The sequence below is a fragment of the Andrographis paniculata genome, unplaced genomic scaffold, assembly GCF_009805555.1.
Source record: "Andrographis paniculata isolate CXL003 unplaced genomic scaffold, ASM980555v1 Contig21END, whole genome shotgun sequence".
In the NCBI taxonomy this organism is placed as follows: Eukaryota; Viridiplantae; Streptophyta; class Magnoliopsida; order Lamiales; family Acanthaceae; genus Andrographis; species Andrographis paniculata.
The window spans coordinates 3,906,795-3,920,688 of record NW_026137502.1 but is presented as its reverse complement, the minus strand read 5'-3'; the positions used below and the strand labels follow the sequence as shown (position 1 = coordinate 3,920,688).

The 13,894-nt window shown below is 32.9% G+C and overlaps 2 protein-coding genes across 3 annotated transcripts; both read right to left on the bottom strand.

Annotated features, from left to right (window-relative positions):
- Positions 1-1,042: 1,042 nt before the first annotated feature.
- On the bottom strand, positions 1,043-10,528 carry LOC127244894 (cleavage and polyadenylation specificity factor subunit 2). Of its 2 annotated transcripts, XM_051265481.1 has the most exons (18): positions 10,320-10,528; positions 9,456-9,624; positions 8,571-8,667; positions 7,896-8,022; positions 7,688-7,806; positions 7,042-7,136; positions 6,814-6,965; positions 6,378-6,435; positions 6,175-6,282; positions 5,601-5,853; positions 4,735-4,919; positions 3,960-4,052; positions 3,532-3,630; positions 3,036-3,167; positions 2,884-2,928; positions 2,636-2,803; positions 1,690-1,764; positions 1,043-1,473 (listed from the first exon to the last, which is right to left on the bottom strand). In XM_051265481.1, exons 1-18 carry the CDS (start codon positions 10,466-10,468, stop codon positions 1,375-1,377), a joined length of 2,223 nt encoding a protein of 740 aa, XP_051121438.1. In that variant the 5' UTR covers positions 10,469-10,528; the 3' UTR covers positions 1,043-1,374. The 2 variants fall into 2 exon arrangements, with proteins under 2 accessions (XP_051121438.1, XP_051121439.1); XM_051265482.1 differs by lacking the exon at positions 10,320-10,528 and having other exon boundaries at positions 9,481-9,615.
- A 947-nt stretch (positions 10,529-11,475) lies between these two features.
- On the bottom strand, positions 11,476-13,872 carry LOC127244778 (60S ribosomal protein L36-2-like). The gene is made up of 4 exons (XM_051265268.1): positions 13,761-13,872; positions 13,239-13,342; positions 11,901-12,100; positions 11,476-11,723 (listed from the first exon to the last, which is right to left on the bottom strand). The coding sequence occupies exons 2-4, from the start codon at positions 13,338-13,340 to the stop codon at positions 11,693-11,695; spliced, it is 333 nt and encodes a 110-aa protein (XP_051121225.1). The 5' UTR covers positions 13,341-13,342; positions 13,761-13,872; the 3' UTR covers positions 11,476-11,692.
- Positions 13,873-13,894: the final 22 nt, after the last annotated feature.

The following is a 13,894-nucleotide window of genomic DNA, read 5'->3' as shown; positions in this document are numbered from 1 at the left end:
TATACTCAAATTAAGACAGCACCTCTGGTATAGTTTATTAACATATAGTACCATGTAATCTGATCAATTATAACATATGTTTGTAAACTATTGTTTTTTTTATTAACACCCAATTGTATGCTAAAAATCAATTATATATATAGCATATATTGTGTCTTTGATTGATTAAAACTAATCAGCATTCTAAGTGTCATTATTTAGTTTATTGGGAGTCAAGTCATTTCTTCAAATTGCTCTATGCAACCAACCTTTTTTTAATTTCATTTCTTCAAATTGCTCTATGCAACCAACCTTTTTTTAATTTTTCTTTTTTGTACAATGTTATTACTTACATAGTAACCTTATATACTTCATCCGTCTCAGATACCATGTCCACGTTGCCGTTTCTGTCCGTCCCACATACCATGTCATTTTCCTTTTTTGGAAAATAATTACACACTTTAAGGATAATTATTTTCACTAATGTATTCTTAATTATCTACTAATTACACCCCTCCTAAAATACCGTGTCTACAGTGTAGCAGACACGGTATCTGGGATTTAAAAATCTGTCATCACAAATTTTCAAAATCAATATCAATTCCAATTTTTGCTTGTTTACCCGTTGAACCCTATTTTATACTGCATAAACTAAAATAACATCCTTTATTTTCCATCTAAGAAAATATTATACATTATTTTTTAAAAAAGATATATATACTATCCAAAAATTGGACGTGTGCGTGCATTTATATATATATATATATATATATAAAAACCGAACCATAGACAGGTAATATTAATAAAATATATCATCAATTTTCTATGTATCTTAAGAATGTTTTTAATTTAAAATTTTTAAAATAAAATATACATTCAGAAATGATTTTTTTAATTAAAAATAAATATTCGATATAATATTTTTTGTAAAATATATAGTTATAATAAATATAATTTTTGTTATAACTATATTGAAAATACTAAACATAATCCCTAAGCCAGTAAGACGGAATTCCTTTTTTTGACTGTCGTGCATTGTCTAAAAGTCGTGTTTCTAAAAATGTAACGACAGTAAAACATGTTATATATATGTAGATCTTTGTGGTGCAACCGAATCCAACATGTTAAACCGCTAGATTTGGACTTAACCTAAACCTGCCAAACCACGTTAGATCACGTGAGCACCACGTGACCCCATGAAAGTGGCGCTGCAGCTGCAGCTGCAGCTGCCATGCCAGATCAGATCAGATCCAATTGGAACAACTGCAAAATCTGCTGTGAAATCTGGTAATGTTAGATGAAATAATTCGGGCTAATTTACAACATAAATAGAAAATCGAATCATTTTTTTGAGATAAAATAAAATTTAGAAAAAAGATAAAAGGATGCAAATAATTATAGTGCATAAAATTGTGAGTAGAGATGATCACGAATTTTGTAGTACTCCTCGGATAAGGGGCCTTCAAGAATGATGTATTGAATATTGCCACCACCCTACACAAGAGCTTCAAATTAGGGAAATTTATTTGTATAATTTTTATTTCAGTACCTTTTTTCAAAAAAAAAAAAAATTGAGAATTTTGGTATCTAATTCATTATCTTGTTAGTTCAACGAAGAAAAATGAACTGGAGTACAAAATTGAATTAACAAAAAAATAAACGATCAAAATGATCGATTTGAAAATAGGACCTAAAAATCACCAGACCTACCTTTTGGCTGGAATCTCCGACTTTACGTAGAGTCACGTAGTCCCCACAGCGCAAGGCTCCACCGGCAAATTCCACCTGGAGAAGGGTACATTGGCATCATTTATATGTAAAAAGGCTACTAACACCACATCAAATATACACGGAATACACAATACAATATAAATGCAGCAATAGTCTACACAGCACATAACATCATCAGCACACAGTTTGTGTATAATATAATGCAATATATGAATACAATATAAATGCAGCAATAGTCTACACAGCACATAACATCATCAGCACACAGTTTGTGTATAATATAATGCAATATATGAACCGACAGTACAAGACAATAGTCCATATAGCTTATGCCACCATTGATCTCCGCACATATAACATATATAATCCTTTCTCTGTCCGCCAAAATTATATAACTATTTATTTTTTGTCGTCTCCTAAACTTATGTTCAATCAATTTATAGTAAACAATTTTATCCACTCACAATTTTATTACCTTTATTTTACAATAATACCTTCACTTTACTTTACAATCTCCACTTTAACAATTAAAATATCATTATTTCTTAATCTTTGTACCAACTAAACTTACAGAATTTTACTGGACCGAGGGTGTATATAACTTAAAAGACATGCTAATGATCTACGCAACATATGCTTTAATAATGTGTTGTATATATATCATTACCATTTATTGATTAGCTTCAATCAGCGTTATAACCAGCCAACGTAAAAAAAATATATAAACCGTGGTTGTTTATCGGCCTACAGTTGTGCCTTGTATAATCTCAACTAATCACGTGTAATAAATACAGGAATATTATTTCTTCACACAAAAGAAAGGAGGATCAGCCACGAAAATCAAGATGGTGAAGAAAGCGTGTAAGCAAGCAGTACTAAGTTTGTTAGAAATTCAGAACAGTTATAACAGAAAGGGAAAAAATACCTGGAAACCTTTGCTTGCAAGAAATTGCTTGAAATCTGCCATTTTTATATCGCCCACCAAAACTGTTTTATGTGGCGGAGCAGAGGCGGAGAGAGGAAGCAAAGACAATGTACCGTTATTTGTCTTTCCCACTTCGGCGTCAACCCATGCTATCTCATAATCGCCAAGCTGTATCAAGAAACTTGCACAGGTTAGACGGAAGGATATATTATACATTTTGAATGTAAAAATACATTCGTCCCCAGTACCTTCTTGAACAGAACATTGCTCATTAATTTCTCAGAAAGTTGAACCTACCAGAAGATGAAAAGAATCTCAGACCAAGAAATGTTAGGGTGAATAGTCATACCAGAAATAATGTAGTCCCATGGGAGCTTTTGAATTATTTCAAGAAACTTACTTTGTAAGCACATAAATCAGAAGTGACATCGATTGATTCTTCAATTTGAGGAGCATAAACATGCTGACAGACGGATTTTAGACAGTGTTGCTTCAAATGTTCGGTTGCTTCTGCAGATCCGTGCACCAAGACCTACAAGACAGAAGCCAACACAAAATTAAACTTTCTACGAAAGCGGTAGACAATTTATAAACATTGAAGTAAGAAGACATTATTGAATATTACCAAAAGAATTACAAACAGCAGATTATTCAACATAGTGTCTATAGAGCTATTTTCCCAAATGAACTACGAGCATATATGCTATGTCCATCATACAGCCATTGTGTTTGTATTTATACCGTATTTTATTTCTAACATGACAACAAATTGACAGCATGTAGAATGAAATCCTGAGATAACAAAGCTATATAGATATAACATGTAAGATCGAAGTCTTCATAAATACAAGTACAAAACCATATTAACGTATCAAATGGTACGGAAAAGTCCTCACAAGTTTTAATGGGGAAACATGACCAAGAATCTTTTTGATTGAGCTGCCATCAGAGCGGCCTTCAAAGTCCATATAAAGCAGTGAGCACTTGACATAGACCTGCATTTGACAGAAGAAATCAATGAAGGACAGAGAAATCATACCAAAAATATACAACACTCCGACGATCAAGAAAAAAAAAAAAAAAACTAACTGCAATGAAAGGACAACCAATTAAGTAATACAAGAAACCTAAGGAACTTGGTTTAGAACCTCAGACTCATGTTTTGAGCTGAAACTTAATATCAGGTAACAGTTAATAAAATCCAAGGCAGCGTACCAAAAAGGTTTTGTTGGCAGTGAAAGACAAGCTGACATTTAGGTCTTGACACAACAAAGATTATTAGATTCATTTATATAACAAGAGTTAAAGAAAAATTTTGACATACTGTTTGTTCTGAAGACACTACTTTCGACGGTGTTGTATCAAGTAGCAAGCTTGCTGATGCTTCATCAAGCTTTCCATTCAGGTCACCATCAACCTACACATGCAATTGTGAAATACATATTATAGTTATCTTATTAAAGATAAAAGTAAAAAGAAAAATAAAAAATAAAGGAAAGGTAACTGATTAAGGCACTAAGATCACAAATGGCATAATATACCACAGACAAACATTCCGGTCTGCCTTCTTTGTTTGGATTGCCCAATTAAAAAATATATTCATTTTTCTTTTAATCTATGCTTCTTTACGAAATTTCAACTTTCTTATTAATCTTAATATGTTGTTCCGTAGAATATATCAATGAACTCAAATAAAACATCCACTTCCATGTTCTCAGTTCCATCCCCCAATCCCACAATATAATGAGTACATATCTTAGATGTAACCTTTCAGGCCGCGACAAGCAGTAAGCCGTAGCCCTCAATCATACTCCATTTTTCCTCAACACAACAAACCATAGAACCATATTACAAGGAGTTTGATCGCTGCTGGCGTAATTTGAACGAGCATACAAAATCTCCATTTCAATTTGGGTACACCAGTTAATACCATCATAATCATAGTCCTATTGTTGAATCACTACTTTCTTCCAGAAATTCTTTCTATTGTCACGAATTAAAAAAATCCAATTTGTCATCACATATATCAGTTATATTTAGAGGCGTTTCTGGATAAGGGTTTACAAAAGACAGGGACAAAGTATACAGAAGAAACTCACCAGTGTTGATAACTGGTCCATATCTTCATCCTTGATAGTGTACTCATCGGGGTCGATCACCTCACCAAAATCATCCCATTCAGATGACTTGTCATAAAAGGGGAACATAGGCCCAGCACAATTTGGGGGAGGAACAAATCCATCAATCAGCACATCTCTGAATGCTCCGGATTGCAAACTAGCAGCTACAAGTAGACAGACTTAGATTAAACATGTATTGCATACACAAATGATATATCACTCTGTAGGAAGCTATGATTCACAGTACAAAACAAATGAATTAATATCACATTCGTAATTTTTGTTATTTTCTTTTTTCAAGAAAAAGGGGGTATAGGAAAACTGTGCATGCATTAAAAATGCAATCAAGTTTAAGAGTGTTACAGCACTTGCCAATGCAAAGAATTTCAAAAGACTTAAAGCAGATCACATAGAAATGAACTGCCCTGGTACAAACTTCAACAATGAGCAAGATTTCAATGAACAAAGTCTGCCAACACCTGTATATCTGTATATACTACCTCTTGAATAAAATTGAATTTATAATTATAATAACAGATGGGGCAAGAAGTTTGCATAAAGCATCCAATAATATGCACCACAAATGCACAAATCAACATAGACTACCAGGGCGTGCACTTGGCTGAGGGAATAGGATAGATGAGCATGCCAATCTTCATGTGGTAGACTAGGCACCATTTATAAGCTTTTAACATAAATGATAAATAGGTTTTCCAAATGAAGTTTTTACTCTAACAAGAAATCAACCATAACAGAGAGATGGAAAGAACATCATCAAGCACATAAAAATCACCAAAAAAGAGTCAAAGGTAAAGAATTACTCGATAGCAAGAGTGTAAGAATACCATTAGATGATGGTTGTTTCTTAGTAGTGTCCACGTCCATAGGGTCTCCTGCTCCAAGTTCTGCATCCAAAGTTGGCTTTGATTCCTCTTCTTTGATGAGAGCAGCTTTAAGAGCTTCTTCCTTTCTTTTTCGATTTTGTTCTTCTTCATAAGCAGCCAACTCCTCTCCAACTAAGGGAACTCTCTTTGACATCGTAACTTTAACAGCTTTAGGAGGAGGATCTGCCTGGAGCATTCGTGCCAGTGTGGCAAACTGCAACGAAAAGAAAATAGAACAGATAAATAAAAGTAAATTTAGGAATTGGAAAATGAAGTACAAGTTTTTTTATTGGGGAAAATAACACCATTGAAAAATGAATACATAATAAAATAGCATGAATTCTAGGGAAACATATTGGACCTAAAATGCATCTGATGGAAAAAGTATTAGGAAACAAATACTGAGTTTCTTCGATGATACTCAAGGTTCAAGATATAATTGCTCTGCATGATCATGTGAGCTTCATATTGCAAAATCTACAAAGAAAAGCATCATAATTGCTGCATAATATAAATATTAAATCTCATGTCAAACCTGGCCTCTCTCAGTAAAGAGTACAAGATTCTTTGAGTCTGCCGCCCATTCAACAAAAATATCATGAGAAAATCCAACCTCTAAACTTCCCATGGATGATAAGACTATCTGATACAAGATCAAACACAATCATGAATAAAAGATAATAATAATAAAAGAATTATATCAACAAACAAGCTTATAAAGTAAGCAGTAACCCAAACCTTTGGACCATCAGGGACCTTTTCAAGCTCAGCCTTGTTGACTAAAAGTGTTACATGTCTGCAAAATTTGCATCACATGATCAATGAGAACTGTTCAAAAGATTTCCGATAACTTTTATTTGAAGAAACACATTACAAAAGATATCTATTTCATAAGCAAAACTTACACAGAATAATATTAATTTTTATCGTTAAAATGATACAAGTTTACTGAACAGGTTTCCAAGTGAATCAGATCCTGTTCAAAGACATAAGAACAGTGGGGATATGAAAGGGTGTAGCTGAGCTAGTGGCATTATTTCATCCAATGTTATTTCATTCAATGGTAATGTGTTGATATCTTTGTGTATTTTATCACAGCATCCTTCATGTAACTATGCATAATTGCAAATCACTGGAATGAATAAACTAAAGCTGACAAGGATATACATCTTACTTCAAAAGAAAAGCATTGTCTCTGGTGTGCTCAAAGGATTTTGCTATTGAGTCGCTCATCCACTCAAGAAAACTTTTAGCATAATCAATTGTGCTTGATGAAACATATGTCAGGAAGAAGATAGGATATGTTAAGTTGCTCTGCTCCCAGTACTGCAATGTATATTTGATATAGACATTAGTAGCAGATAGACACACCCAAGGGAAAATAGTTACAAAGTCCAATCACCTGTTCCAGAATTAAAAGTATCTCCAATACTCGACCAGCAGTATCTACAGGAAGTAATACTTTTCCATCTGCTCTCAACGTCTTCACTATGACATCTAGTATGCAAAAGTGTAAGGAAGAAGATAGTTCATATCGATCAATAATTCCACAGATTCTATAGAACATTAAGTGGATGTGGATTCCATGGAGAAAAAAGATAGTGAAGATTGAATTGTTTCAAACAATTTACTCCCTCAGTTCAGAATGTTATGTATCCATTTAATTTTTGTAAATGGATTAAAGAATATTAGTATTTTATATGTGATGGATAGTGTATAAAAATATATTGACAAAAATGCCCTCAAAAGTACAATAAATAAAGAGTAGTGTAGTTGTAATTTTAGGTGAAATTTAAGGGTGTTTTATTAGTGTGTGGAGAGTCTGGAGACCATAGCTACTACATTAGTAATGAATACATTGATTGTAGAAGTGAGGCATGACCAACACTTGAAATTATTATAATTAATTTGAAATCTCTCTGATCAAAAAAATAAATAAACAAATAATTTGAAAACTCTCTGTAACACTTGATCTGGACAGTTGCAAAGCGCAAAAATGGAATTTCATAGTAACAGTAATATTCGGCTTAGTACATGGTAATTATTACCTAAGAATTGCTGGTCCTTTTGACGCCTCGGAGGTTGATTACTCAGCAAAGCATTGAACGAATCTGTTATTAAAACAGCAGGGCGCACAAAAGACTCTAAAACTGTCCCATTCAAATGCCTGGTGGAAAAAACAGTGAAATTAGTTAATTCTCCTTATGTATTACAATCCCGAGTAGAACAAAAATAATTATCATCAGAAAGAGCAACCTTTCCTTCCGATGATTGAAGTCAACAGCATATATAACATCCTCCCCATCTTTTGTGATCTTCCAAACTGTCCCCCCTAAAAGGTGACCAGCTGCATGGGGAGCAATAACAATTCCTTCTCCTTTCCCTAATGTAGGTATATGAATGGAACAATATGAGATTGATACAATAGAATCATTATTGATAATCATGTATAAGATATTAAGATGCATTCATAGAATAGGACAGAATCATAATTTCAAATCATGGAGTAACACCCACAAAACTCGTGTGCAAGGAGCGACATTAATTATCTTTTATATTCCTAATAATCACATTATTTGCAGATGCACTTCAAAGTAATACATGAAACTGGAAAAAAGCAATATCAGTTGAGAATCAACCTAATTATATGAAATTAGAGGTTCAACAGAAATATCAGAAACAATAATCCAACACACATATATAAATTATAATAATTTGAAAAAATAAAACACGAATCCTCCGCTGCATTTATATCTCCCCAAGAAAAGATAATACTATAGATACACACACATATATATACTCTATACACAAAGTGCACAAACTATAAGAAGCTTACAATGATAAAACAATAATTGTAAGTAATAGATCAACATAAATGACACGAAATATTCAATATTTCTTAAATCATTAAACTAAGCAATATAAACTCACCAGACATATAATAATTTTGAGAGTAAGTCAATCTGGTCATGTTTTGAAATGCAGAATCAATATCATCCAGTGTAAACAAATCAAACTCTGACACTTGCTGCAAAGAATTAGATAATATTTCTTAATATACATGTATATATATTCCTTGAACATATGACACTTTTAGGAAACAAGTGATGTAAAAAATGGAAAACCAGTTACAGACTTCCATATAGAATGAGATTATAGAAAAGCTTTAATGTGCATTCCATGTACTTGGTTCATGCAAGTGGGAGTGAACAATGTCAACTCCGGGTGTCATGCTGGAGCTAAACAAACATCAGGTATCAAAAGGGATAGACCTGAGTAATAAAAGAAAGTTGGGAAACAAGAGAAATACTTTTACATGCGAGAACGTTTGTATATCTAAGTTCCATAACAATATTACAAGTCTGCTTACACAGTGCAGCTTTAACTTCAGCTTTATTCTTATTTCAGATCAACTCACCAAGAAAGGTAAGGCCTTTGCCTTTCCCTCCTCATAAGACATTGACAAGATCATATATACTAAGCAACTATATTAATACAGAAAAGTAAGGACAATACTACCATGTGCAATATATGAGAAGGAAAACATCCATCAAAAAGTTTAAATATTTTAAAATTTCCTGCATAATATATTCTAAATTTAAGTAAAAGAGCACGGAGCCAAAGTTGATCCTACTAACACCCCAATACATGAGTGGACTTAGTTCCAAAATGAAATTACTGCCCTCTAGTCAAACCAAGGATCAGCAGCCAGTAAATTAAGCAGCATTCAAAGCAACAAATTCGTGGGATAGCCTAAATACCAAAACGAAGATCAACCAGGCTCGATCATATCAAACTCTGACAAATAAAATTCACCTTTCGCGACAGATAGTGATCATACATGGTCAGGAGTCCCAATCTGAACACAGGCTCAGTTGCAAACACAGGGGCACTTAGACCAAGCTGCTTCATGGCATATGGTAAAGCACCAAGGTGCAGCGTGTCGGGGTGTGATAGCAAAACAGCATCAACAGTTGAAGCTACCCTAATTTCCAGAAAAGAGAAAAAAAAAAAAAAAAAAAAGAAGATATCTCATCATATACATGGGAATTCGTGATGCCAGAAAATTAATTCAGAAGCACGGAACTACTTTGAAAGAGAAATCTTAAATGGGTAACCCATAAGCTCCTTAACTGGGTAAAAATATCCTTCCAGAAGTGCATTCTCCATCCTTTCCAAACCTCAGAACTTAAACAAAATCTTATCCAGATACATCTATGGTTTCAAACATAATTTTAACTGTTGAAACAAACTAATTCTCAAAATTTCCTCTTTTTCAAATGCACCTCCACTAGGAAACCAGAAGTTCTTTAATTCCATAAACCAAAAAATCAGTACACCAAAACTTAACAAAAATCTCTCAAACTTTTCCATAAGCTGGACGAAATACGACACCTACAACTATTAACAGGAATAAATTATCATTTATACTTCATACTTCAGCTGAACAGCCAAAATCAATATTCCGAACATATTTCAGCCCTAATCAACACCAATACTAACTATTCAGCAAATACAATTCCAATACAATAATTAACCCTAGTCGCGGTGGTAAACTATAATTTTGACGTAACAGCAGCAAGCACTCTACTCAATCTACAGTTCTTCCTACTTCAAAATCAAAATGCTTGCAATTCACTATAAGAAAATTAATAATCAACGAAGTATGATTCCGAATACCTGGAGAGTGGCTCGAGCAAGGAAGCATCGAAATGGTCGTTCCAACCGCAGTCGATGAGGAAATTGAAACTGTCGACTGAGACCAAGTAGGAAAGTGGATTCTCGTTGTACACTCCACAGAGCGGCGTCACTTGCACCGAAGTCCCCATTCTCAGCCTCCCTTCACCTTCTTCGCTCCTCAATTCACTTTCCTCAGTGACCTGTGAAAATTGCCGCAGGGTTTTAGAAATAGAACCCCAATTTGGGATTGTCCATTCGGTTTCGAACCGGCCGTCTGAACCGCCGGTTCTCCCATTTCAAATAGGTGGTTTCGGTTCCTAAATTTCCGAACCGGAAGTTGTCGGTTCGAACCGCCGTTCACCATTTTTATTTTTAAAAAGATAATATGGAAGAGAAATATCAAATATAATCTCATTAAAAAAACTAATTAATCAATATTGGTCCTAATAAAAATAATTTTAATTAATTTTGATTCTGATTTGCCATCCTAACCATACGTTGATTTTCTACCCAATTTTGGGATGGAAGGAAAGAGTATTTTTTATAAATATTACTTTAAAATTATAAATATTATTAACCATAACAAAAATAATAAAATACCATTAATAAAAGATAGTATTAATTATGTTGGGCCGAACTAAATATTTTTTTATAATATTAGTTAAAAAAATACACCCAGTACTTTTTTATCCTTTTCTTCAAAATATTTTTTTATTTTAATAAAATAATTATATATTAAAAAGATAAATTATATAACACAGTAAAAATACAAAAAATACATGTAAAGTTTAAGCTAAATAAAAAGAGCAAAATATATCAAATTATAAAAATAAACGATTTCATGCAAATTTTCCATAACAAAATATATCAAATTATAAAAATAAACGATTTCATGCAAATTTTCCATTAACATAAGAAATTTTGCTCAATAAATAAAACGCAGAATATTTTGTGCATTTTAGTAAAACACAATAATCTATTATATAATTTACCCCATATTAAAATCAAACAAATATCAAAACTTGTTATCACATTTTTATTGATTTTTATATAAATTACAAATATATTATTTTATTCTGCTTAGAGTATCAATTAATTTGTTGGAATATTAACTATTCCAATATACTCCATTTAAAATAGCAATCCCAAACGAACATCCACCGTAAAGTTAATTTATTTATATAATGCCCAGGTAACAGCAACACTAACAAGCACCAACATGCGAAATGGCAACAATTATCAGAAAAAATATGTATAAGTTCGGGATTATAATTTCCAATAAAAACTTAAGGAAGTACATTCAAACTTTTAAGATAAAAATACGTTCTGATAATTCACTACGAAAAACAGAAGCCAGTGTTGTGTAATTCACTTCACTTCTTCTTCTCGCCGCCACCGGCAGCCCTGCGCAAATCATCGAACTCATCAGCAATACAATCGAACTGATTGTAGCAATTTGAAAGGAAATATATAATTGAGATTTTATGTCATGTCTTGTGAGAAGAAAAACCATAAAAATAAAATTTTCGATGTGATGTTTTTTTTGTTGAAAAAATTACGATGAATAAATAGTAAACTCACCTCATCTTGCGGAGTGCGCTCGACATCTCCTCTCTCTTCTTCTTCGCCCTCTTGTGTGTGCCCAATTTTCTCTTGGCTACCTTTAGCGCACGCTTGTCCTTCCCAACTTTCAGAAGTTCGGTGATCCTCTTCTCATAAGGTGCGAACCCGGCGACTTCTCTGATAAGGCTTCTTACGAAATGAACTCTCTTGCTTGTTTTCTGTATGACAAAAAAATAAATAAGCCACAGTTTATGAAAAGTAGAATTCCCATCGTTCTTAATTCATTTACATATAACTAACTAAAAAGAATCTCTGCAAATTACTAAACCCAAAAAAGAAAAAGATTATCAAGCTCGGCAGCGGTAGATTTTGATTAGCAGGCACTATAGTGTAGTCCATAAGAAGATACAATAGCTTGACACAATGGATTACTTTGTGCACTCAAATAGTGATCATATACCTTCCGATCAAAAAATAATAATGATAATGATCATTTACCATTGTTGATATATATTTTAATTTTAGATTTAGTAGTTACTATCACTGCTACAGAAATTTGCTATTTTTATTTAGCAAAATTATCCATAACTCTCCCGTAGTTTCAAAACTCGCCGTATAAAGCCTTATATTTTAAAAATTGCATAACGCACCTTATACATCTAGAAACGTTGCATAAAATCCCTTTTTACATTTTTTGTGTAATGAGAAGATTTTTAATCTATATTTTTTGCATGGCAGAGGGTTTCATGCAACGTTTTTTAAATTATAAGAGAGTCTTATGCAATATTTAAAATACAAGCAAGATTTACGCTGAATTTCGAAACCAAAAAGGAGTCATAGACAATTTTGCTTTTTTATTATTTTAGTTTGTCTACAATAAATATACTATATTTAGTAGATAAAAACTTATTCCTTTACAGTTCTACCCCACTATTTTTTCCGTATTTACACCATTGCCGCTAACAACACACCTAATTCAAAATTTACATAACTAACCCTATAAAAACTCTAATTTTACATTTACGAAAGGCATTAAAACAGCATTACAAATTTTTTTAATCTCCGTGCCTAAAAATTTTGAACACAATTTAAGAAACAAATGGAGTATTATTTAGAGATATTGAATAAATTAGGATGTTATTACTTTAAACACATAACACATAATCGAAGCCTATGCGTATACAAACTTCAAATAAAACCAAAAGTTTTACTCAACGACCTTGACGAGACAAGTTGCAATTTTTTTACCAGACAGCAAGTAGCGAATTTCATTAAACAAGCTGAAACACTAAATCATCTAATAAGACAAAACTCCTTAAAATTCAGCTAACAATAGCCATTAAAGAGAACATTTACCCCTTTCCTATCCGATGGACGCGGAGCCAGCTCCTTTGGTGTTACCACATGCCCTTTCTTCAACCCCACAAATAGCCCACTGTTTGGCTGCTTTGGAGCCATACCTAAATTGCAGCCAACAAACGAAAACACAAATGCTTCATACCTCATCACAAATCTTCAGAAATAAAGAAAGTTTTTGTTTGTGATTTATATATTGACATCCAAAATCTACTTTACGTTCAAAAATCTTCCAATCAAAACCACCACAGAACAATCGGCGCCACACAAAAAATAAATAAAAACAAAAATTGCTGTAGATCTCTCAAGCACCATTAAATCAAATAAATAAAGCCATTTTCCACTAATCGTTCGATCTTCACATGAACAAAATATATACATAACATGAATCAACGATCGAATGTAAGCTCATTGTTAGAAAAGTTGTTAATGATTACTGTGGAAAAAACACAAACACATACAACTTTTAAGTAATAATCATACGCAAAGAAGCGCAAATTGAAACAGGTTACGAATACAAACCTTCCTCTCCAAATCTGGTTACAACTCTCTGCAAAATCTGAAAAGGGCGTGTGAGGGAAGGAAAACTAGGGTTTATAGAACGCTCTTATATGTAGTGGTTGAGGACAAAGATTGGGCTTTTCAAACTTGGATCG